The sequence below is a fragment of the Ursus americanus genome, chromosome 26 (assembly GCF_024610735.1).
Source record: "Ursus americanus isolate L20-20 chromosome 26, mUrsAme1.1.p, whole genome shotgun sequence".
In the NCBI taxonomy this organism is placed as follows: Eukaryota; Metazoa; Chordata; class Mammalia; order Carnivora; family Ursidae; genus Ursus; species Ursus americanus.
This window is the reverse complement of record NC_142152.1, coordinates 35,507,434-35,533,527: the sequence shown is the minus strand read 5'-3', so window position 1 is coordinate 35,533,527 and position 26,094 is coordinate 35,507,434. Positions and strand designations below refer to the sequence as shown.

At 42.1% G+C, this 26,094-nt stretch overlaps 1 protein-coding gene across 3 annotated transcripts in view; it reads right to left on the bottom strand.

Annotated features, from left to right (window-relative positions):
- Positions 1-525: 525 nt before the first annotated feature.
- Positions 526-26,094, bottom strand: part of UNC79 (unc-79 subunit of NALCN channel complex) — a 195,281-nt gene continuing 169,712 nt past the window's right edge. For all 3 annotated transcript variants that reach the window (XM_045815776.2, XM_045815778.2, XM_045815777.2), the window contains 8 exons: positions 23,062-23,139; positions 19,234-19,323; positions 17,809-17,984; positions 16,756-16,942; positions 14,879-15,076; positions 13,002-13,079; positions 3,436-3,477; positions 526-1,742 (listed from right to left, as the gene is read on the bottom strand). In XM_045815776.2, the coding sequence (XP_045671732.2) occupies positions 1,542-1,742; positions 3,436-3,477; positions 13,002-13,079; positions 14,879-15,076; positions 16,756-16,942; positions 17,809-17,984; positions 19,234-19,323; positions 23,062-23,139 (1,050 nt within the window). In that variant the 3' untranslated portion in view covers positions 526-1,541. The remainder of the gene's footprint in view (positions 1,743-3,435; positions 3,478-13,001; positions 13,080-14,878; positions 15,077-16,755; positions 16,943-17,808; positions 17,985-19,233; positions 19,324-23,061; positions 23,140-26,094) is intronic.

Below are 26,094 nucleotides of genomic sequence, written 5' to 3'. Positions count from 1 at the left end.
GTTGACGGAGGCATAACCAAGCACAACGGGGAGGATTCTAGCTGGGGGGAGGCCTTTCAGAAGAGCTCCTTCATAAAACAGGAAGAATGACCTAGTTTCTACATTCTTAATCTGGGGACCGACTGGTTCCCTGCAAGTTCTCATAGGGATGAAGTTCGGCCACCCTGTCTTTCTAGAACTCATGCGAAACGCTTCAACATTTGAGGACCTGTTTCCCCCTGAGAAGCATGAAGTTCTCAAACTTCCCAGTGGAAGAGAGAGGCCTCTTGATGATAACCGACATAAAAAAATAATAATAATAAAGAATAATAAAGAAAAAAAGAGCAATGCCTCATGCCCTCAAGGGATGTTCTCCTTCCTGGAGAACAGACTTCAAATAAACTGTGTATTTCTCTTACCAGATGACCTGAAAGAAAGAAAGCCTTTTCCTCTCAATAGCTGTATCTAATTTTAAGGGAAGTTAGAAGTTTTACAAGTTTATAAGCAACGTATAAACTGATTTTTAAAAAACCCCAGGCTCACAAAGATAATAAAAAAAATGCATTTAATAGCATGTCAATATACAGCTTAAATGTATAGTAAGTCTTCTTGTAGTCAGTGCATTACAGGGATAGAGAAGAGAAATATCATTTGTGAATGCACAGTCAAATGCTAAGTAGAAGTGCTGATAAATCTTGGTGCTCTTACACTATTAAAATCCCATTTTATGAAACATAACTCCAGGTGCAGTGCTCTGTGCCAGTGTGGGGGGTCGTCTGGTCCAGTATGCAATCTACAGTTTTAAATTGAATTGTATACAAGTATTAACAAAAGAATAAAATTTATTATTCACAAAACTAAAGTGGTTCTCATAAAGCTTACAAGAAAGTACAGCCTAGAACGAATGAGTTGAAAAATTAGTTTTAAAAATAATAAAACTTACTGGACAGTTTTGGAAAATGATATTATAAAACAAAGAAAAACCATTGGCACAGTTTAACCACCTAATTTCTAAGTGCACTTTGTAATGGTCCTTGCAAGCTGCCACTTTTCCCAGGATAATGACAAAAAGCTTCAGTCAAGTGTCACTGGCTTATGGTGACGGGTTTTTTTTTTTTTTTTATTGCATTGCCAAGAGTGGATTTTAAGAAAAAACACTACAAAGGTTTCAAAAACCCTATTTATTCTCTATCATCAAAAATAGCAACAGGGGGACTTATACAACTTTTCTGTGAGTACCCACCAGTCTATTGTTTGTTTTTTTTTTTTTCTTAAAAAAAATAGAAGTTAGTTAAAGAAAAATGATTCGGTTTTTAAAAAATAATGTAAGGAAACACTTAATCAGATAGCCCAAGGAGTCATCAGAAAGATGTGTAGCAAGAAAGCTTCATGTTTTGGGCCCTCTCCGGCCTTTTGCACGTCTTTTTTTTTTTTTTTTTTACTAAACTAGAAAGAGAATGTACAGTACCAATATGTCCCCAACCTGCTTGGATCAAATTGTTTTGTTTTGAAACCCATTATTGCTAAACCAGAGTGTTGACACTGAGAGCCGAGGAGTCCGCTCATAGAGGATAAAATTGAGAGGCCGCGTCCGAGGACTGGATCTCCACCTGGGCCATTTTGAACTGGGTACACTGCAGCCACTTGCGGAGGGCCACCAGGCCGGCGCTGCTCGGGGCCGAGCCGGGCAGCGTCCTCAGGCTGTGGTGGTTCACGTTGTTCTGAATGGCCTGGAGGCGAAGCTGGAGTCCGGCCGATAAGTGCTGTTGAGGAAGGGCGAGACAGCGAGTTTAGTTTCTCTCCTTCCAGGGTCTGCCGTCTACCCAAGGGAGCGCCAGCCCGGGCTTCTCCTGCAGGCAGAACTCTCCTGTGGCGCGAGGGCCGCCAGGCCTCAACACAAAGGCCAACCTCTCACGTTTGGCGGTGGGCAGGGTGGCGGACGCGGGCCAGGGACTGAGATTCTAAAGTCACTCTGGCCCAGGTCCATCCAAGTAACGCCATTTCCACCCCGACTCATTCGCTGCAAGGGGAACGTACGCTGACGCGCTGGGTTAGGGGTGGACGCACATACGTGTCCCCCAGAGCCGGTCGCCACACGGGCCTGGGGCTTGGGCTCTGCTGCCAGTTCCCTGGGTCCAGATCCTAGCCCCCCTGTGGACAAGTCTAGAACAAGGTTTTTCTGTGTTTGAATTTTTCTCATGGGCAGACTGGGGAGAGTAACACCTCATGGGGTTTTCTTTTAAGGGTGAGTTCATGGAGGGTTTAGGATAGAAGTTGGCACAATAGTTGCTCGGTACATTTTAATCATGATTGTAGTCTCTCTGTTCTCGTGGTAATGCACACAAAGAGGCTAGGTTGTAAGCTCTGTTGGCCTCGGATTTCCCTAGAGCAGGGGGAGGGGCAATCTGGAAAAAGCAACTGTTTTTACAGGAAAAGCACAAGAGAAGGTTTTCAGCAGTGCAGGCACCCCCACCTGTGGCCACAAATGGCACCAACACCATGACCCCGGACTCAAAGCCGACCTTCACTGCTGACAGCTGCATTTCTCTCTTGGTGTCTGGGGACCTTGAGGTCAGCCCTCTTCTATTCACTAACATCCCTCCCTAACTCTGAGAAGAAATTCAGCAAGAAGGTTTCCACCTTCTCCCCTGTGCTCCTGGTGCCGTAGACAGAGCCCAGTTTTGGGTGGGGCAAGTGGCTAGCTCTGCCATCATCATGTCGAGCCCTAGGAACCTTGACTAATCATGGAGTACGTCTGGCCCAACAATGACGATGCGTCACTCAAGGTGGGGCCTACCGATGGGAAAGACACGGGGATAGGGTCCTTCCCTTCCTGGCTGTGGAGCCCTGGCCAAGTGATTCCTCTTTCTGATCCCGTGTTTCCTCATCGGTAGAACAAGGGGGCAGGACCCTTCCCTTCTGGCTCAGTTCTGTCATTCATTCAACGTTAGCCTTCCTTAATAAAATCCTTCCTGTCACAAAAAGTCTATTTTATTTTTCTTTAAAGTTTATTTATTTCATTTATTTGAAGTAATCTCTACACCCAACGTGGGGCTTGAACTCACGACCCTAAGATTAAGTCACATAATCTATCGACCGAGCCAGCCAGGCGCCCCACAAAAAGTCTATTTTAGTGGCCAGGAAATAGCCTGAATATGCCTGGGCTCAGAGGCCATGCGTGTCCCCAGAAGGTGGGATGAGCCTCGCTCGGACTCGGCTCCCCCCTCCACTTGTACCCTCATGGATAGCATATAGTACAAGCATGGCCCCTGCCATCGCCTCAGCCTGCACGCCCCATCCTCGGCCTACAGGGTCTCCCGCTGTATCAGCCCCCTGAGGCCAGGAGGAGGGTGAGGTCACCTTTCTCCACAGCAAGTGGCGCCTCAGGGAGCGCTGTTAATGTTATGACCCTCTCTGGAGGGAACTGAGCTTCTGGTCTACCCAGCGATGACTTACCTTGATATTTGACTGAATCATTGGCAACCACATAGGTATCAGCTGTGTGGAGAAACACAGAAGCCTTGTTATTCGCGTTCTCCGTCCCCACCCCCATAAGCTTCAGCTACCACCTGGGAAGGCTGGGCACACAGAACCCCTTTAACATCACAAAAGGGATGGGACCCTGCTGTGGAGTTATCCATTAACGGAAAAACATCTTTCTGAGGCCAAACCCCGCTGAGCTGGTAGCATTGGGAGGTTAATGAGTGGCCCCCATGAGTGCCCGGAACACACACTCTAGAGTCAATGACTGATTGTCTCTTGAAAGCTACCACACACGGGAAATGAAATGTGTATTTATTTAATTAAATCCTCACTTTCTTGAAATAGAATTTCCTCCACGGGGATCTCTAAAATGGAGTCCCCCGAGTAGGACGGCGACTCTATTTCCCGTAGTTGTTAAGAATACCTCGCCAGGAAGTGGCCAAAATCCTCCAGTGGTAGGAAAAAAGCACTCCCCGAGGTCGCCTGACTGTGATCTGGAAGGGGGGCCACAACAAGAGGGACTTGGGCCAGCAGCGCGGTGGCACGCAGGCAAGCGGAGGGTCCCTGCTCTAGCAGAGAGCGAGGTGCTCAAACTGCAGGCATGTGGGGCCTTGCCCTTCCGCTGCCCCTCTGTCCCACCTGAGCCCCTCTGCTGTGCCCTTCCTAGGAGGTCACAGGGTGTCTGGCCCAAGGGCCTCCAGCAGCAGCTCTCCTCTCCCTGCTCTGGTCTCTCAGCCATGGTTCATCCCTCTGGACCAAAAGGCCTCATAAATCCAGAAGTCTGGGACAGAATAGTGTTTCCCAGAGTGTGTTCCACAGCTCTCTAGTTTGGTGGGTTTAAATGGGGGGTGGGGGGCGCTGGTCCAGTAAGTTCGGAAATGCTAGGTTCCTTATGAGGGCGCGGCTCAAATCTTTAACACACGAATAAGCATCGTATCTCTCCGCTCTGTATTCCTTCCAACCCCCTCCTCCTGTTCAATAGAGGAGTACAGTTGTCATGGGCTCTATCGTACCCCCTCAAAATACACGGTAGTCCCTACCCACACTGCTTCAGAATGTGACCTTATTTGGAAGAGGGATCCATGCAGATGTAATTAGTTAAGATGAGGTCATTCGACGGTAGGGTGGGCCCCTCATCCAAGATGACTGATGCCCTTATAAAAAGGGGAAAATCTGGACACAGGTCCGCCCACAGGGAGAGCCCCACACAAAGATGAAGGCAGAGGTCTACACGCCCAAGAACGCCAAAGACTGCCAAAAACCCCCAGAAGTGAGGGGGGTGAAGGATGGAACAGACTCCGCATCACAGCCCTCACAGGGAACAACTCTGCCGACCCCTTAACCTCAGATTTCTGGCTTCCAGAACTGTGGGATAAGAAGTTTCTGTGTTTCAGCCACCCAGGCCCTGGTACTGGAACAGCGTATGGTATGCACCAGAGGATATAATCGGACTAAAACTCAAAATATCAGAAAATGTAAAAAAAAATTTTTTTTTAATCAGAAAATTACATTTTCTTTCTGCTTCCTCCAACCACCAACCCTTACAACAAACTGTGGGATTACAAAGGTCAGTGACAGAGAAAGCTATGTTCTCTGGCCATTAGCAGGACTGGCTCATGTAAACATTCTGATTGGGAAAAATAAACTAGTCTAACCACTTCCTTTCCAATGTCTATACAATGACAAAAAACAAGCTCTAAGGGTCCTAATGTCTACAAACTTTTGTAACTTTTGTTGACTTCTAAGCTATTTAATATGGGGCAGGCCCATATGCCTCTTGGCATTTAGGAGAGACCCAAACTAACCTCCTGTTAAGATCCTGAGGGACCAAGCAGGGTAGGAGCCAAGAAGCACTGAGTACTCTGACCCTGGGTGGACACCTTTCCCAGAGCTATTCTTGGGGCTAACGGCCTGTATGAGGCAATCAAGGGAAATAGTGAGGTTGGTTTGAGAAAGGTTTTTGCTATTAGCCCATTTATGAAACATGTGACCATATCATTCTAATACATACCCACAAAGGACCTTCAGGGTTGTTATTTATGAATCTCATGACTAAAGTCTTCAAGTTAAATCTCATAATTATTGATAGCATTATATAATCCAACAGTCATTCTACTTCAGGAATGCTAATCTGACTTACTGAATAACATTCATTTCAGTTCCCTTTTGCTAGTGGCTCCTACAAAGCTGTCAGTAAGAATTAGATGTAATGTATTCTGGGTTCTGTAATGTAATTATAATAAAGTTGGTTGGGGGTTTTTTCCCTCTCCAGAAATGATATCCAGAAAACTGAAGGACATTAAAAAAAATAGGTTGTTTTTCACCAAAATAAAAGTGATACCTTTCTTCTTATCTTGGTTTATGCTACAGGATCAAGACTTTCTGCTCAGTTAGAATATATTCATTTCACTCCATGCTTGTTCCAGGCCTCGGTGTGAAATTTTCTCTTTCAGCAAAGATGGAGTAACAAAGACCAGTTTTACCCTCCTGCCTCGAACAACTAAAATTTCAGACAGAGTTTATGAAACAATGGTTTTCAGACCCTGGGCATCAGCAGGGCAGCACAGCGATCCCTGAGGGAGAGGAAACAAGGTAAGCCCTACAATTATCCTAGCTCACTGCCTAGAAAGTTTGCAGGACCTGGGCAGAGCCTGACTGTTTTCCTGAGTTGAGGAAATGCAGCTGGGAGTCCAGGGAGGCGAAGGTGTGTTGTTTGTCAGGCAGAGTACTGGAGAGGAGGGTTGCACAGAAAGAGAGACAGAGAGACAGCGAGAGAGAGAACTCTAAAGATCTGTAAAGGGTCCCCCTTGAGTCATCAGCTACATAGTGACCAGTGCACTCATGTGAGAAAACTACCCGAGGCTGAAGAAAAAACAACCCAAAAAGATTAGAGTGGCGATCACACAGTGTCAGCAATGGTTTGTGTTCCCACAAATTAGAGTGGACAATTCCTTTTTTTTTTTTAATTTAAATTCTTTAACTAACAGAATATCAAGTAGAATACTCACAAAGCTATTACCTTAGTGCTGAAGAAACGTTAGCTCTAGATGAAATGCAGCTCTGATCACCTGACAAGGCTTAAAAGCAAGTCTCAAAAGGAAAAAACTACTCTAAATAATTTAACAATATCACAAAATACAGCTCAAAAAATATTTATAGGGATACGAAAATATCCAGCACCCAAGAAAGTCAAATTCAAAATGTGAAGAATGTAATAAAAAATTAGCAGGCATACAAAGAAGCAAGAAAAGGCGACTTATAATGAGAATAAAAATCAATCAACTGGAGGAGCGCCTGGATGGCTCAGTCCGTTAAGCATCCAACTCTTGATTTTGGCTCAGGTCATGATCTCAGGGTTGTGAGATCAAGCCCCACACTGGGCTCCGCACTGGGCATGGAGCCTACTTAAGATTCTCTCTCTTCCTCTGGCAGTCACCCACTTCTAAAAAGAAAAAAAAAAAAAAGGAAGAAAGAAAAGAAAAGAGAAAAAGAAAAAAGAAAAAAATCAACCAACTGGAAAAGACTCCAAAATGATATAGATAACAGAATCAGTAGAGAAGGACACTAGAACAGTTATTGTAACTATGTTCCATATGGTCAAGAAGGTAGAGGAAATACTGAGATGTCGAGTAGAGGCATAGAAGGAAATACTGGAGAAACAATAGTTGATACTTTTTCAAATATAAAGAAAACTATAAATCCACACATCCAAGAAGCTCAACAAACCCAAGCATAAGAAACATGAAGAAAACTACACCAAGGTGCTTCATTATCAACTTGCTTAGCAATGATGGTAAAGAGAAAATCTTAGAAGAAGCCAAAAAAAAAAAAAAAAGAAAAAGAAAAAAGGACATATTACATACAGAAGAAAAAAAATAGAATAATAGAGATTTCTTGTTGGAAACAACTGGGCAGTTGGAGTAGAGGAGCAATATCTTTAAAGTACTGAAAAAAAAAAATCTAACGTTCGAATCTAGAATTCAATACCCAGTGAAAATATCTTTCAAAAACGAAGGCAAAGTACATACTTTCTCATGTACAAAAGCAAAGGAATCAATCACCAGCAGACCTGTGTAAGATATAGTAAAGGAAATCCTTTGGGCAGAAGGAAGAAGTTTAGATCTATAAAAGGAGTGAGAAACACTGAAAATGGCAACTATAAATATGGCAATAATAGCATATATAAAAAAACACTGAAAAAATGTTAAGTCTCTTTAAGAGATAACTGACTGTTTAAAGCAAAAATAGTAAGAATGTGTGGTTTGGTTTATAACATACACGGAAGGAAAATGGATGACAGCAAGGTTGGAAATGGATGGATACTATCATTCATTCTTATAGTATACACGAATATGATATTACTTGAAGGAGACAGTGATAACTTAAAAATGTACACCATAAACTGCAAATCAGCCACAAAAAACTAAAACATATAGCTAATAAGATAACTAAAGAACACACTTCTACTTCTAAATAACTCGTGGGAAAAGAAGAAACTAAAAGGAAAATTAGTAAATATTTTGAATTGAATGGAAATGGAATATTTGGAAGAATGCAGCTAAAGGAAGAAATTCAGAGCGCTAAACACTGATGATAGTACAGAAGTTTCTCAAAAGAACAACCTTCCATCTTAAGAAACTAGAAAAAGAAGAGGAAATTGTAGCCAAATTTAATCATTAAAAACTCAAGCCAACAGAAGGCAAATGGAAAAAAAAAAAAGGAATAAGAGACAAAGAACAGATGGGAAATACAGAAAACAAATTGCAAGATGACAGATTTAGGCCCAACAGTGGCACAAAACACATTAAATGAAGATAGTTTAAAGTCCCTCAACTAAAAGGAAGGGATTGTCAGACTGGATTTAAAAGAAATGTAACACCCAGCTACGTCTGCCTGTAAGAAATATACTGTAAGCATAAAGACGCAAATAGGTTAAAAAGCAAAAGGATAGGAAAAGATAGACCATCTAACACTAGTCAAAGGAAAAACAGACTGCCTTTATTAATATCAAAGTACTGTTCATAGCACAGAAGATTACTGAGGGTGAAGACAGCCCCTGAAGAACGCATTTCATCAAGAAGACCTAATAATCTTAAACATTTATGCACCTAATAACAGAGATTCACAATACAAGAAGCAAAAACTGGAAAACCTGAAAAGATGAATAAACAAATACACAATTATAGAGATATTTCAATACTCCTTTCTCAATAATTGATGGACTAAGTATACAGACAGCAGGAAGGACATGGAAGACTTGGACAAGCACCATAGGAAACTACACCCTACAACAGCAGAAGACACATTCTTTCCTGTGCACGTAGGGCATTTACCAACATAGACTATGTTCTGGGCCATAAAATAAGTCTCAATAAATTTAAAATGATTGAAATCATATACAGTATGTTCTCTGACCACAAACAGGAACTAAAAACCCATAACCAGAAAATCCCCAAATATGTGGAAACTAAATAATATATTTCTAGATAACCAAAAATGAGTCAAAAAAGAAAGCAAAATGGAAGTTAGGAAGTATTTTGAACTGAATGTAAATGAGAACACAACATATCAAATTGTGGGATAGTGCTAAGCCAGTGCTTAGAGGGAAATTTATAATAGACAAGAGTGAGTTAAAGCTAAAGTAATCAGAAGAAAGAATATAATAAACAGAAATCAATGAAACAAAAAACACAGAAAATCAATGAAAACAACTCAAAAGCTGGTTATTATTTTTTAATCAAAACTCACTAAAATTGATATGCCTTTATACAGACTGACCAGGAAAAAAAGTCACAAGTCACCAATGTCAGGAATTAAAGAGGTGACATAACTACTGATCCTACAGCTATTAAAAGTATATTATGAGTAGCTTCATGCCAATAAAATTGACTACTTTGATGAAACAGACAAATTCTTTGAAAGACATACACTACCCCAAAGATCACACAAGAATAAACAGATAAATAGCCCTACATCTATTAAAGAAATTGAATATGTAATTAAAAACCCTTCTGCAAAGAAAATTTTAAGCCCAGGCAGTTCCACTCATGAATTCTATCAAATATTTATGGGAAGAATAACACCAAATATATACAAACTTTTTCAAGAAACAAAAAAAGGAAGAAACAGAAAAGGAAGGTCTCACAACAAGGCAATCTTTACCCTGATACCAAAACCAAAAATAGTTATCGCAAGAAAAGAAAATTACAGTCCAACATCCCTCATGAACATCAATGCAACAAATTATTTTAAAATGTTAGCAAATACAATTCAGCAAGATATAAAAAGGATAGATAATACACATCACAACCAAGTATGGTTTGTCCCGAGAATACAAGATTGGTTTAACATGCAAAAATCAGGGAAGCCTGGGTGGCTCAGTCAGTTAAGCATCTGCCTTTGGTCCAGGCCATGATCCCGGGGTCCTGGGATAGAGCCCCACGTCGGGCTCCCGGCCTGACAGGGAGACTGCTTCTCCCTCTCCTCCCTGCTCGTGCTGTCTCTCACTATTCTCTATCTCTCAAATAAATAATAAGTAAAAAATCTTTTTGAAAAAACATGCAAAAATCAATCCATAAAATTTATCTTGTTAACAGTCAAGAAAGAAGAGTCAAATAACCGTCTCAATAAATGTAAGAAAAGTATTTGAAAAGTCCTACATTTATTCCTGACAAAAATTTGTAGCCGACCAAGAATAGAAGGGAACCTTGTTCTGTTTGACAAAGAGTACCTATGAAAATTGACAGCTAACATTTAATGAGGAAAGATGGATGCTTTCTTCCTAAGATCAGGAACGAGGCAAGGTTTCCCACTCTCAACGACTTCTATTCAACTTGTTTAACTAGAGGATCTAGCCAGAACAATGCAACAAGACAAAGAAATAAAAGGTATAAAGACTGGAAAGGAAGAAACAGAACTGCCTTTATTTTTGCACATAACACAACTGTCTATACAGAAAAGCTGATGACATCTACAAAAACGCTACTGGCACTAATAAATGAGTTTAAGAGTTCGCAGGGTAAAAGAGCAATATAAAATCAGCTGTATTTCTAAATACTAGCAATGAACAATCACAAATTTAGATATAGAAAAACCCATACCACTTAAAATACCCTAAAACTATGATATACGTAGGGATGAATTTGACAAAAATATGCTAGTCCTGTACATAGAAAACTACAAAATATTTCTGGAAAAAAAGTTAACAAAAGCATTTAAAAAATATACTGTGTTCATGGATTGGAAGACTCGATATTGTTAAGATCTCAATTCTCCTTGGATTAGACAAAGATTTTTTAAAAATACAACAATAAAGCATGACCCATAAAAGAAAAATTTGATAAATGGTACATCATCAAAATTAAGACCTTCTGCTCTTCGTAAGACACTGTTAAGATAATGAAGACAACCACAGAGAAAATCTTCACAAATTCCATATCTGATAAAGGACTTATGCCTTAAAATTCAATTATAAGGAAAAAAAATCCATCCCAACTAAAGAAATGGACAAATAATTTTAATAGACACTTCACCAAGCAGATACATGGATGGCAAATAAGCACATGAAAAGATGTTTAATGTCACCTGTCAACAGGGACATGCAGTTTAAAACCATGATGAGGGGGCGCCTGGGTGGCTCAGTCATTAAGTGTCTGCCTTTGGCCCAGGGCGTGGTCCCAGGGTCCTGGGATCAAGCCCCACATTGGGCTCCCTGCTCCGCTGGCAGCCTGCTTCTTCCTCTCCCACTCCCCCTGCTTGTGTTTTCTCACACTGGCTGTGTCTCTCTCTGTCAAATAAATAAATAAAATCTTAAAAAAAAAAAAAACCATGATGAGATATCAGTACACAATCTGTAGGGTGATTAAAAATGAAAGACTGACTATACAAAGTGTTGAAAAGATGTGTAGCAACTGAAATGCTCACTCACTGCTGCTGTGAACGTAACAGGGCACAATCACTTTGGAAAACAGTTTGTCAGTTTCTTGAAAAGTTATACACACATCATGTGGCCTGGCCAGTCCGCTCCTGGGCATTCATCCAACATACATGAAAGCATATATGTCTACATCAACACTTGCACATGAATATTCATAGCAGCTTTATTTGTACTGGCCCCAAATTGAAAACAGCCCATGTGTCCATTAACTGATGAATGGATAAAGAAAATGTGATATAGCTACACAATGGAACACTATCAAGAAAAAGAAATGGTCTATTGATACATGCAACCAAATGGATTAATTTCAATAGAATTCTGAATGAGAGAAGGTGAGGAAAAAAGCTTGAGTATTATATAAATCCATTTATATAAAGTCCTAGAAAATGCAAACTAGCTAATAGTGACACAAAACAGACCAGTAGTTGCCTGGGGATGGGGAGGTAGGATACAGGAGTGGTGGCAAAGAGAGACTAGAAAGAATATGGGAAAACTTTAGGGGTGCAAGGGATATGTTCATTATCTTGATTATGGTGATGTTTTCATGGGTATAATGTATGTGAAGACTTATCAAATTATACATTTTAAATATATATAGTTTACTGTATCTAAATTATACCTTAATAAAGCTACAAAAAATAAAATCATGTATGGTCATCCGAGTGTGAGTCATAGAGTTTCTCTCATGGTGTTGACTTTTGCTGTTGACTATCAAGCTCTATCTAACCCATTTGAACCAGCTACCTTGCAGTGTTCTGAAGAATGTCAAGTTTTCTCTAAAAATGGGTTGCTTTTCTTCAGCATCGTGTGAGTTAACTTGACAAGTGAATTTTATCGAAGAATAGGGTCAACCAAGGAGCGAAACAACAAGTTATAAGGTCCCAGACGGATGCGCTCTGTGTGCTGGGGGTTGGTGATGGTGGCAGAGACAATAGAATATACACGTGACAGATAAACAGCAGGTGGAACTGGTAGAGGAAGGGCAAAGAATCAGTGAGATGAAGAGGTGGAAGGATAGGAAGGAAAGGAAAAAGAGGGGAAGTGGATAGTGAGTGAGAAGATAGTGAGTAAGAAACCATGTTATTCTTTAGTCTAATTTTTATTATATTAGTATGTCTGATGTCCTTGGGCAGATGACAAATACTTAAATTACTTTTGTACACTAAACAGTGATTTAGGATAGTAATATTAGAAACGAAATTAATTTACCTTAGAGAAAAATACTAGCCAACAAGTTCAACAACGAAAGACGATTTTCCTTGGTTTTCTGGATATCTTACAAGATGCGACACCACCAACCAATTTATATAAGGTCGTTTTCAGATCAATGTTGCCCAGTAATATTTTCATTATTGGTCTTAACATGCCATCATGGTCCAACATCTCTAACACAGCTAGAGTCCGTCACAGTCGAGCAAGGGCAAAAATAACATGATAACCATATGGAGAAGGGTTGTTACATGAGCCTGAACCCTCCAGCCCCCAACTCTGGAAGTCAAAACCAAATCAGTTTTATTTTCCTCTTCGAAGGCACATTCAAAGTACATTCACATTTGTTTTTAGCAGCAAGAAACGGTCTATAAAAATCATAAGATTTTCCTACCTTGACAAAAATTGTTGAATTGCATTCTTGCAATGCCTCCATTAAACTAATCACATGAAGACACACCATTTCTACCATCTGAAACAACAAATGGGAAAATCAATTCCAGTGATACAGAAACCTTGAAAGCTAGTCTACACCCACAGAGGCTTTTGGGCACAATGACCAAAGGGGACCACAAGGAGTGGTGTTTATTCACCTCTAGAACTTCAACTAGAAACAGACGCTAAAAAGTTCCAGAGCTTTTCTAGTTGTCATGCCCTCCTTATCTGACTCAGGCTGCCAATGGAATCTGGGGATTGATCCCGCTCGTCTGCACTGCGTGGGATTCATACCAGAGGATACATGCCTTCTCCTACCCTCTTTCCAACTACAGAACTTGGCCTTGAGTCCTTTTCTCCATCTTGACCCTTTCTCCCCAGTTTCTTCACCTGAAGTGGCTGTTTAACTAATTACATACCTGTCTTTGCGGCTTTGTCCTCTACAGAACAAGGTAGCCACGTCAATGATGGTTCAAAAATACTGTCTCCCCGCCTCAGAAATTCCTAAGGCTGGATTTTGAACACTCCAAGGGGATTTTACTGGACTGGCATATAGAGTTTAACAAAATTTTCAGGATAAAATTAATTCAAACTCATTCGTAGCACTTTTTGTACAAAATTCATTTGTAATAGTCATTTCTACCATCTATATATCAGGGATTTGGAGGAGAGGTATTAATGGTGTCTAAAAACTAATGACAATAGAAGGACACCAAATCTCTATTGAAGGTCCCGGTTTCCTTGTCTGTAAACTAGCAGAACAGAATGCTTGATCTCTAAGTTCTTCTTCAGTCTCAGACTCTATGATCCGAGAAATGTTTATCTCAGAACTGTTTGTGCACCCTAAAATTGTCACATAAATTTCCTTTAAATTGAACTAAAATACCTCTCTCCATACAGAATTGCTTTGTAACATCTGCTTCTCTAAAGACAAGAAGGATATGTATAATCCCCTTTCCAATGAGAGCTGAGAGAAGATGTTTCTCAGACTAGTATCAATCAATCAGAAGTCATTTCCAGAATGCCTTTGTGGACAGTGCACTGCTGGGTTCCTGGGCACACAGGAATCATCCTTACGGTGTTCTTCCAGACGCCCTCCCCCTCACAGATGAGAATTCAGCTGATAGAGGCCCCCCAGCCAAGATACTCACTGCTGCTTGCCCAGCTGAGAACCGTCCTCCAAAGCAGCAAACTGAACCAAAGGGCTTCCTTGTCCATTCCTTCCCTCCACCCTCCAATCTTTACTTCACAGGACTAACCCAGGCTTGTTCAATGAAGTGGGTTCATGCTAACAAAACCCCAGATGTTTTCCAGTGAGGTTCCGAGCAGCCCCTCTCTTGGTGAGGTTCGGAATTAAAACTGAACTGGATCCAAAGACTGGGGAGCTTAGGTTCTCCTAGGGCAACTCAAAAAGGGGAGGCTCCTTCCAGGTTTTGAGCCCTGAGTGGAGAGAACATGTGTGGTTGGTCTGCTCTTAAATACCACAAAAGGATGACCCAGTGGGCTAGGGTTTTTCCAAATTGTCTTGGAATCCAAAAATAATACGAATCTCCTTCTGACTTTACAGCACAAAACAGCCCTTCAAAGTAGAAGTTTCACAGAAATTTTCTTCGGCACTCAGCAGAATGAACAAATGTTGTTTTTACTAGATTTACTCGCTTGCTTTGTATCTCCAGCAAAGTTATTATGCAAGCAGAACATCCCGTTTATAACACAGAAATCCACCCATCCGTTGATCTCACATTACAACTGAGATCCTTAAAGAACAGGGAAGGTAAGGCCTGGGGGCAGGTCATGCCTTTTCATCCGAGACGGGAAACTCATTCGTGGACTCACCACTTTGTTATGGGCCATCAGCTGAAGGATGCTGGGTGTCACCCTGCTCCAGAACTCTAGTGCGGTCAGTATCGCCGTGAAGCTGAATTCGGTCTGACTTTGGACATTTGTCGCTACGGCACTTTGTTCGCAATACACAGTCCAGAGCTGAGCAAAGATAAACGCGTGGAAGAGGGAGCACATGTGCAGCACAGAGGTCTGAAAAAGAGGAGACAGGAGCCATTACCTCTCCGTGGGCTGCAGGGCTCCCTGGGGCCCACCCCGCACAGCCTCGGCCTCCTGCAAAGCATGATCAAAGCCCAGTGACCACCGGTGATTCGAGCCTGTTGCGCGCTTGTGATCCACCACCTTAAGACAATCTGCCTTGGGGCGCCTGGGGGGCTCAGTCGGTGAAGCGTCTGCCTTCAGCTCAGGTCATGATCCCAGGGTCCTGAGATCAAACCCCAAGTTGGGCTCCTTGCTCAGTGGGGAGTCTGCTTCTCCCTCTCCCTCTGCCTGCCGCTCCCCTGCTTATGCTCTCTCTTTCTTTCTGTCAAATAAATAAAATCTTAAAAAAAAAAAAAAAAAGACAATCTGTTTTCACTCAGTCAGTGGGAGTGCGTGGAGAGAATGGAGCGTCTTTTCAAAGAGAAGGCTCCTTGGTTTGCAGAACACGTCTACCCACCCCTTTGCCCATTAATGACACTGACATTCTCCTCTCTACACTAGATTGGGAAGAATAACCATTCCACCACCTTCAGGGGTGTCCTCGTCTGTAATGTGGGGATAATAGGACTCTCCTACCTCCAAGAGCTGCATTTAGGAGGAATAAGGTGGTGCATCTGATCCCGCAGCCCAGCACTTACCTATGACGTGACCGCCAGTAGGCGAGATGGCAGCAGCAAAGACAGTATTCCTACCGGGGGTAGGCACTGACCGGCTGAGCACCTACAGTGTCCCAGACGCCGTGCTAAAGACTTTTCAAAGATCACCTCTGTAATTCTCAAACCATCCCCTCATCTATTTTACCCATGAAAAACTGGAGCTCAGCGAGGCTAAATAACTTTTTCGAGGTCACAAATTACAAAGTACTGTCGTTAGAAATCAAACACAGATCTGGCTCGAAATACTAGGAACTGACTGCCTGATTCTTTCTGTAAACATCACTTGGGCCATTTGGACGGTGCTCTATTTTATTACAGCGCCGGCTTGCCCTGGCCGATGTTCCAGTAGCTCCCAAACCCACCGTGACTTCCTGGAACTTGCCTAAGCTTGAGAAGGGCCCTTGGCTTCTCTTAGCTGATTAGTACCAGTGTGTCTGGTTTGCTTACACTGGCTCATGACTGATGCCTGCCGTGGGCTTACTTTAGTCCCTTAAGCCCATCATCTGTCTCTACAATTTACAAAGTTCCCCCTGTGTAGGTGATTCCGGCATGCACTCTCGTGAGTTCCCCATTGGCCTTCCTATTTTCATTTTGTATCTTTATCTATCTCTAGAGATGGGAGTTGAAAAGATAGTGCATGAGAAATTAGAGCCATGACTTTGCCTCCAATTCATATTCGGTTCCAAAAATTGATCATAGGATTTTTATTATGTTGCCAGCCTCTTATTTCTCTTCATTATTTTGAGACAGAAATGCCTAGGATGCTAACTCTTGCTTGCCTCTGTAATTTATCTTCATAAAAGGAAACTGAAAGACAATTTAAGGAGGAAGCAAAGATAGTGTGGGAATTTAAACCACTTTAAATAAGGCGTTAGCACAAAGTCACTTTCCTAACATCCACAGGAGGGCCAGTGATAAGATGCGCTCTCTTCTCAGAAGAAACAGAATCGGCTGATAAGGGTGTCCATTAGCAATTTCGGTGCCTATGGTCTTAAGCTTGCAGAAATCACTTACCTTTGATTGCTCTGGAAATCCAATCAGGATAACAATAAGATGGTCTGCGATATGAGAGCCCGCGTCCAGAGGTATGGGCAGGCACGGAGAGGAGGCGTTTGGACACACTGCATTATGAGTGAGGGAGCCCAGGAGCAGCCAGGACAGCAGACGGATGCGGGAGACACACTCGATGAATTCCTTCGGCCTAGCGGGTAGAAGGAAGTGTTAAAGGCGATTTTATGGTTTCTTTTGTTGGGCGCTCACCAACTGCTTATTGATGGAGGGCATTAAAAGTGTGGTTTTATAGGTAATCACATACAATAAAACACCAAGGGGACAGAGTGCCAACAAAATGATGTATTTGTTTTTCTGGTTTCCTGCTCTGATCCTGGACCTTAGCTGCTTAGAAAAGAGCAGCTTCTGGGGACACGGGATTAAACATAACCTGGCTGCATTTCCAACTAGCTTCTTTTCCTAAACTCTTTCTTCTCATTGGAAGGTTTGACATCCCCACTAGAGGGGAAGGAATCGAGGCAGACACCTAACACACAGCCACCCATTCTCCTGCACTCCTGTCATTTCCTCCTGCTGCCCGCCTGCCCTCCTTACCCCGACTGCTGCCTTTCCTCCGGCCAGGAAGTTGACCGTGCAAAATGGCAGCCTCAAACCAGCCCACGCGCCCCTCTGCCTTCTGTGCCTCCTTGCGCTCCGTCTCCTCTCTGCTATGGATTTTGTTCTAGCTGCAATCCAACATGCTCCTTGAAGGCAGAAGCTATGTAAGTGCTCAATAAATACCTATCGATTTATTTAACTAGTTCGAATTGAGAGTTAAAAATTGCACTTCTAAGCTCCAAGTTTTCATCATCCATCAGGATATGGCTGAGGTTTTTGTTTGAGGGCAAGTTCCTTTTACTGGCAGCATATCAGGAAGTGCTCATGTTCAAAAATGCTGCCAGGTCAGCAACTATGGAGATGAGGCTCGGTTCCCATCTTCCCAACCAATCACATCCCACTCGCATAAATCTTCGAGGCATCCCTCAGCCCTCGCCGCTGAACTAATGAGGGCCTTACCCTTGTTGCATTGCAGAAGGGGGGTGATAGAGCCAAGGCAGGTAGCGAATCACAGCTTTGTTATCTCTGTGGTTGCCACGTGAGATTTCCATGGCTGCGATCTGAGCCAGCCCAACTTTGAGATGTCCACCAAAGGTATCTTCATGCAGAGGCTGGGAACATGTCTTCATGTGGCTCTGCCAAAGCAAATAGTGTTTCATGACTTGGGCAGAGTACCTGGAAACCTTCCAGGTCACTTGTTAAAAAGATCAGGTTGTCATTCCCTCACCCTCTGAACCACCGCTCCCAAGCATACAACCCATTTAAACTTCTTCAATGGCTTCCCACTGTTCTTAGGATAAAGGGGGAGGGGGGGAATTCCTTAGCATGGACTAAAAAGCCTGGGATGATCTAGCTACTGCAGACCTCTGCATCTTACCCCTTCGTCCCAGCTACACTGGCTCCCTCCCATTCCTGGCCTTTGCTCATGCTGGTCTCTCTGCCCAAAATACTGTTCCTGCCCCCTTCACCTAATTAACTGCTATTCATTGTTCAGATTTTAGCTCAAGTGTCACTTCCTCTGGGAAGTCTTCCTTGACTTCCCTGGCTAGGTCATAGCATCCTATGAGAAGTTCCTACACCACTATTTTACCCTCCTGCATAGCAGTTGTGCAAGTCACACTTTGACTTTATCTTGTATGAAATTTTCATTAACACTGGCCCCCACCACCAGACTACAAATTAAACGAGCATGGCTACGGTGTCTTTTTACTCACTGTCGCATCCCTACATGCCTAGAACAATGCCATGGCAGGGAAGGTGGCTTGTATCAGCCACTCACCCCACCCGGCAAAGCACTCAGTCAAGAAGCCCGACAACTTCACTGGGATTTTGTCCATATGCAAATCAGATTTTGTTCTATCCCTTGTCTTTAATTATTTCCTTGAAGAAGAGAGCTTTGATACAGATAACCATGAGAGGCTTACGTTTGCATAATGTGTTATGGTTCGTAGAAGTCTCTTCACACGCACAACGCCAGGTCAAGCCTCGTAACCGTCGGCCAAGGCAGATGTCAGGCTTGTCTTGCAAGTGACGGAAGGGAGGCTCAAGGTAGTCAAGTGACACGACACGGCGTAGTGAAGAGAATGACCAGGAGCCACTAGAGTCTTAGGGCAACCCTGTCTCCACCGCTTAGCGGCGGTGCCACCTTGAGCAATTACTCTATCACCCTGGGCCTCAGTCTCTACATCTGTAAAGTGGGGACCACGCTTCACCAGGGGCATCGTGAGACTCAAATGGGCAAATGAAAGCTGTGCACATCTCTCCTGCCATGGAAACAGCCTTTTCTTTCTCCTTCCCCTCTTTGCACAGGCTGAAAACCCAGTGCTTCAGACCACCAGGAGTCTGGGTTTGTTAGGGCTGCCGCTGCCAGTGGAAGCCTCTTACCTTGAGTTTGGTGAGTGTGTGCATGTCGGCCATGAAGTCCAGCACCTCACTGATGTACTGTCGCACGCACTCCATCGCCGCCGTCCCGCACTGAAACACAAGGACAGTGCTGGGGGCGCCCTCCGAGTCACGGCCTTCACCGTGGCCCTGACTGCAGTCACTGTCTTGTTCTGACTTCACGCTGTTTGCTAATGAGTTGTTTCAGTTTCTGGAGCTCTGACTCACTCCATTACTCTCCACAGTCTGTGACTATCTGCCCACAGCTCGGACAAAAACTGATAAAAGGTTGGTGGTGAAGCGTTAAGAAGCAGGGACAGCCCAGGGGAGACAGGGATTAACCTGCTTTTTTTCCACTGGGGGATCAAACAGGTTTTTGTGTGCTTGTTTTTAAACTGGCCTGGATACACAGATTCAGCCTATGTGAAAGCCATTAGGATCAGAGTCTTTATGACATGAATCACCCTGAAACTACACTAACCCTTATCACTCTGGGGAGTCTTAGATACGCATCAAATACATGCCCCCGAATTCTAACACCAGAAGCTCGAATCTTTTCCTAGAAATGAAAGAAAGAAAGAAAGAAAGAAAGAAAGAAAGAAAGAAAGAAAGAAAGAAAGAAAGAAAAAGAAAAGGATGGAAACAAACATCATGTGTGCTGAAAGCGTCCAAAATTCTTATATTCAAGTCACTCGCAACTTAATGCCTATATGCACAGTAGGCGTACTATGAAATGGATATTTATGCTAGCCGTGTTCTTGCTAGGGGTAAAGAGAGAGAGAAGGGAAATGATCATCTTCCCCACACACCAGCAGCCTGTTTGGGAAGTTTTCAAGGAAAAGAAATCATACTTGTGTCCCCCGTTATTAAATGGCATAAACCTGCCCTGGGCAATGCAGTGAATTTAGGATTATAAGCAAAGAAAAGGCAAATGAACAGACAAGCTGCTCCGCCAAAGCTCTATGAGCGAGCCCACACATCGGGCCGGGTATAATGTGGGTCAAAGGCAGACCGTCTTTGAAGCCATCTGAATACTACGCTAAGGCCTTTCTTAGCTTCCTTTTGGAAAATCTGGAACATTAGAGACTTAACTAGCTCCCCCAGTGGCGCTCATTTTCCCATATGCATGTAAATCTGCACAGCCCTGAACTATATCACCTTCTATCTCTTCTAGAATGTTACGCCTGTCAGTTCCTCTGACACGATAACAAACAGTAAAATAAGGTCATTGGCAGCGCTGTCAGAGTGTTTTCCAAGCATTTCATACGTTCTAAGGTTTTCTTCTTTTAATTTAAATCAAGGGAAGGGATTATAAAAGGTTATTGTGTTCCTGCTTTTGGAATATTAATCCTGCAGTGCAAGAAAGGATTTCCCCCCGATTTATTCCATTTTCTCTGACCTTTCACATGTCATGCAAGTAGGAGCATATACTCTGTTCTTTAATTTCTTGAAAGGGATTTGTTTCTTTCATAGGCAATATTTTATACCATTTCAACGAGGCAAATGTCAAAGAAAATAATTATGAGGAGCATTATTCAATATTTGTCTTCTCACTCTGAATTTCAAAAAATGAGAGCGAAGAATTTACTAATATCCAGTTACTTTTGCTCCAGAGACAGCACCTACATCTAACAAAAGCCTTAAAATACAGGATCGTCTTAGCCATCTACACTTATAAAACAAAGCATTATCATTTCCAATCCCCCACCCACTTTTTTTTAAATTACTTTGCAAAACACAAGCATAACCTTATATGTGTTGTTTTTTTTTTTAAAAAAGTGAAAACCATACAGCATCAAGCTCCACTTAATTCAAAGGCCCGGATTTATTTCAATAGGGAAACTGACGATAAGGTGCTAAAAAAAGCAGTCTAAACTCAAAAACATGAATGAAAGTGAATCATACCCAATTCTTCCTTGAAACTCATACCTCATTTCAAAGCTATGTTTCTTAGATTATACAAGTAACACATGTTCAATGTGGAAAACTTGGAAAATAGAAATTAACAAAGAGAAGAATCACACACACAGTCCTAATTCCTGTCCCCCACTCGTGAGACAGTCACTATCGACATTTCCTTCCGACGTTTTTCGAACACGTTTAACATACACATATACATACAATCTTTATAAGGCTGAGATCGTTTTTTTCTAGCCCGCTTTTAAATTAAATCCATTATAAGCATTTTCCAGTTAATTATTCTTTGAAAACGTGATTTGGTAGCTACATAATAGTCTGTTCTATAGAGGCACCTTACTTTATTTAAACAAGACACTAACGTTGGTCAACACCAAAAAAACACACTCTGATTAAAAAATGAGCAGAAGACATAAATAGACATTTCTCCAAAGAAGACATCCAGTTGGCCAACAGACACATGAAAAGATGCTCAACATCACCAATCATCAGGGAAATGCAAATCAAAACCACAATGAGATATCACCTCACATGGTGGTGCATTCACATGAGGTGATAACTCTGAAGCCATCAAACTTTGGGGATAATGCTTAGGACACAGGAAGCCAAAGCCACATCTCTATCATAATTCCACTAAGTGTAAAAAATATTCATAGAAAAAGTGAAAGAAAATACATCAGTATGTTGGCAATAAAACTATCTCTGGGCTGAGTGATTGTTACTTTTCCTGTCATAAAATTTCTCCACATCAAAAAAAAAATTAAATAACCAGTATTTTAAAAAACTGATGTTTAGCATTGTGGGTAAAACTGGTATACTTATAAATATAAATTAATAAAACCCTTTAAAAAGCAATATGAGAATACATACCATTAAGACATTGCTACTCTCTAAGGAATTTACGCCAAGGATATAATTCAAAATAAACATGAGGGTGGTCTTTATAGGAATATATACATATACGAGCAATGAAAGTGGAAAGTAAATAAATTTCCAAAAATTTGGAAATAAGCAAATTAGCATACTGGATAGAACAAAATATGAAAAAATTTTCTAAAACAACAGAGTTCTAATTGTAAGGCAGAGGGATTATAGGCGATCCTTTCTCTTTAAAGTTTTCTCTACTGAAGATTTAAATAATTTTTTTCAATTAACAATTAATACGCCTGGGTGGCGCAGTCGGTTAGGCGTCTGCCTTGGGCTCAGGTCATGAACCCAGGATTCTGGGATCATGTCCTGCATCGGGCTCCTTGCTTAGCAGGGAGCCTGCTTCTCCCTCTGCCTGCCGCTCCCCCTGCTTGTGCGTTCTCTCCCTCTCTCTCTCCGACAAATAAATAAATAAAATCTCAAAAACAAAACCACACCAATATCTCTAAAGTTTCTGGGTTTCATTGCAATGTGCTGTTAGTGTTACTGTGGCTTCTCATCTTCAGCACTGTCAGTGAGAATCTTAACCTATTTTACCAAATAGTTCACTAGTTGTTAATAATGGGATTTTTAAAAAATTTTTAGAGGAAATATTACAAAAAAAGCCAAAGTATCACAATGTTTATCTCTTTCCGGCAGTAGTTAAATTGAATTGGGTAACAGGAGCCAGTCTAAGAAAACGGATTCTGGAAAAACTGAACTGTAATCAAATGTATTTTATATGTCTGGTAATTACTTTCCTCCCCTTAACTGGCTGCTTCAGTTTTACTCATGTCTCCCGGAATTAAAAGTTTCCAGGGGCTGGGATTAATTTAAATTTTCACTAGTGCTCTCTTTTTTTTTTTTTTTAAATGCTAATATGTTCTCAATTTTATAGTGTTTGTTCTATCAAGAGTGAACCAGGACACGCGTCCCAAATACCTCTTTACTAAATGGGGAAATGAGAAGACATATAAAATGGAGAAAATTAATTCAGTCAGGACTTACTCCAGGTACAGAGGCGATCATCTGCTTGCTCAGGATCGTTGACTCAGCTAGTTTGGTTCCAGCATCTGCACAAATAAACTAATAAGAAATTGAAAGCATAATTACTTTTAAGAGCACTTGGACAGTAATAAGTTATTTATAGTTTTATTAACTCGTCTTAAATTCGTTAGTGTTTACTCTCATGACAATCTGCCCTGGATATATGGGGCTTGCTAGTCATGAATTTGTTCCTATCAGAAATTCAGATGCGTAGTACTGAGATGAACACTCAGATTCCTACTGTACCCGGACAGCTAAGTGGCACTGGCATTCAATCAAGGGAGAAAGGAAAGATGTCAACACTGTGAGATTTAGTCTGAAGTTATTCTATTTATTCTTTAGGACTTCTTGACAGTTCCTTGAATTCACATAGATTTTTCCAGACTTCATCATATTACACATTTAAAATGAAGACAGAAAAACAATCAACCTCCTTGTGAGTATTCTGTTTCTTCCCATCCGAGGCCCTTCAGTTGCTGGTCTTGCCCCTCTCACTTCACCCACACCTATCCTCTGTGCTGATAATGACCCCCACCCCTGTCCTTGTCTCACAGGACTTTTCACACACTTCCACTGTAACAGTCACGACGTTAGACTGCAGTGACTTAGGAGTCTATGTTGCAACCTCCTACAAGCTCTCCGAGGGCACAGACTCCATGCACCTGCCCCCCCCCCCCCAGCACTAGCTTCCTGCCTGACCTCATGGAGGGGCTCAGCAAAACTGTGTGAAATGAACCAATGAATCAATTATGACAAGATCATGATGGGAATGGATTTGCCAGGTTACGATTTATTTTGCTTCATTACAGATATTTATAGGTGTTTCCCACTTAATACAACACTCAACTACGTAATATGGTTTCAGGAAAAAAGTTAAACGTGAAGTCTGCAGAGTTTGCTAGGAGCGATTAGGTCCTGCTTAATTTCTTTTCCGTGGCCTCTGGCCAGTGGCCCCAACAACTTTGGGATCCAAAGCCGCTGTTAAGCATAGTTCAGTGGCTCTGAAAAAAGCTTTGACACTGACAGCTCTTCCTTCTCATTCCACTCTCACACTGGAAGAAAAGTTAGGTAGGTCAAGATGATGGGTCCTGCAAGAGGCAGCTTAGGTCCCTGGCAAACTGCGGAAAGGTGATATGGGTTTGGATCATAGAGAAAAGCTCAAGGGGGCCTGATAAAAAGTAGAAACCAGCATACTGTCAGGCTAATCAAGGTTCAGAATCAGAGCATTATTAATAGGTAGTGGGTTTTGGCCAACAAAGCAGAGATTTCGGCCAAAGACCTTCTGAGGGCGCCCTGAGACTTCTTGTTCAAGGCCTCGTTCAAGAGCTGGTCTTCAAGTGTGGCCCAGAGGAGGAGTACTGCGTCACAGAACTGAGCTGGGGGCCCGAGGACAGCGAGCAGAGCTGTGTCTGAAAGCCATGTAGCAGGAGCAGATGCGTATCTCCACTCCTCAGTCACACACAATCATCTCCATTTGCCTCAAGTATAGTTACAGAAAGCTGAAGAATCCATTCGGCTATGAACTCTGAACCTGGCAAAGAACGTACCAGCTAGCAACATCCAGGGAACACCCAAAATTTTCCATTATTTTATTCAGGAATGCTTACCACTTGGACTTATTCCTAATATAAGAAAAAGGAAATAAATCAGGACTTAAAAAAAAAAAAAAAGGAAAGCCTATACCTTTGGCCAGAACCTGTCAGTAAAAAAGCAAAATGTTGGACGGAAGCACAAGATCAAAGGAAGAAACAGTCCCAACCTCCTGGCAGATACTGTATGTTCTCCCATAAAATGTATTTTCAAAAGCTATCTGACTCTGCAATCTAAGACAAACTACTTAGAACTAAGTTTCAAAACCTCCGTCAGGATACCAACATTTTAATTGATTTCTTCACAGCAGAAATGAGAGCCAAGCGCCAAGGGGAGGACAGAAGTGCATACAAGTGTGAGGGAAGGGAAGCTCAGACAGAGAGCATGCTCTGTGGTGGTTTCAAGCCTACGGCCCCCTAAAGTGTGCTTCCATGGCCTGGCCGTGCCCTTGAGAGCAAGAGAAGATCCGTGGAGAAGCAAAACTTCAATGTCTCTAGCTCCCTTCAGCAGAAGCCCTTCTCGCCTCCCATACTCAGCAAAGCCAAACGAGTAGCATCATGTAAGTAGGTTTTCCGTGACATCACGTCAACGATGGGAGGCCAAACTAAAACGTCTGTTTTGTGGTAACTCTTAGAAGTCAGAATGCATCAAAAACCACCCTAAAATTTATGGATGTACCACAGAGAGCCTGGTGTACCAATGGGTATAAAAGCGGACAAGCCGCTAAAACCATCTACCATGTATTTTGTATCAATGCATCTAAATGCGCTGTAATTTTCGGGGTGGCTGGCTGGCTCAGTCAGTAGAGCATGCAACTCTTGATCTCAGGGTTGTGAGTTTGAGCCCCATGTGTGGTGTGGAGTTTAAAATTAAAAAAAAATTTTTTTTAATAAAAATAAGCAAATCCAGTGTCTTTTTCACATAATATGTACAACTCAAACCTTAATAAACACTTGTCTTTTTACATAGCTGCCAACCATTAACTGCAAAACCCCACAGTTGCTCACAATACAAAGATATAACTAAAACCAGAGAGGGAAAGGGTGTTTGTTGCAGGAGGAAGAATTCCATACTTGGAGGCAGAAATCTGTCTAATGAAACACGCACTCCTGCACGAACACCAAAGAATACAAAAGAAACACGACATCCATTCTGTGTCATTGCTAAGTTCATTATCAAAATGAGACTCAAAATAATATCTCCGCCTCTCCTCCAGAGAGTGATTAGGTGATTAGTGACTCAACTAATAATAACCCCATGTCAATAGTATCTGTGACTGAAAGACAACAGCCATCCCTCTGCCATGTCTTTGTCCTCCAGCCCACCACTAACCTATCTTTAAAAGCGAAGCTTTCACCCACACAGTTGCTCACACTAGACTGCGCACGTACATCCCACACAGTG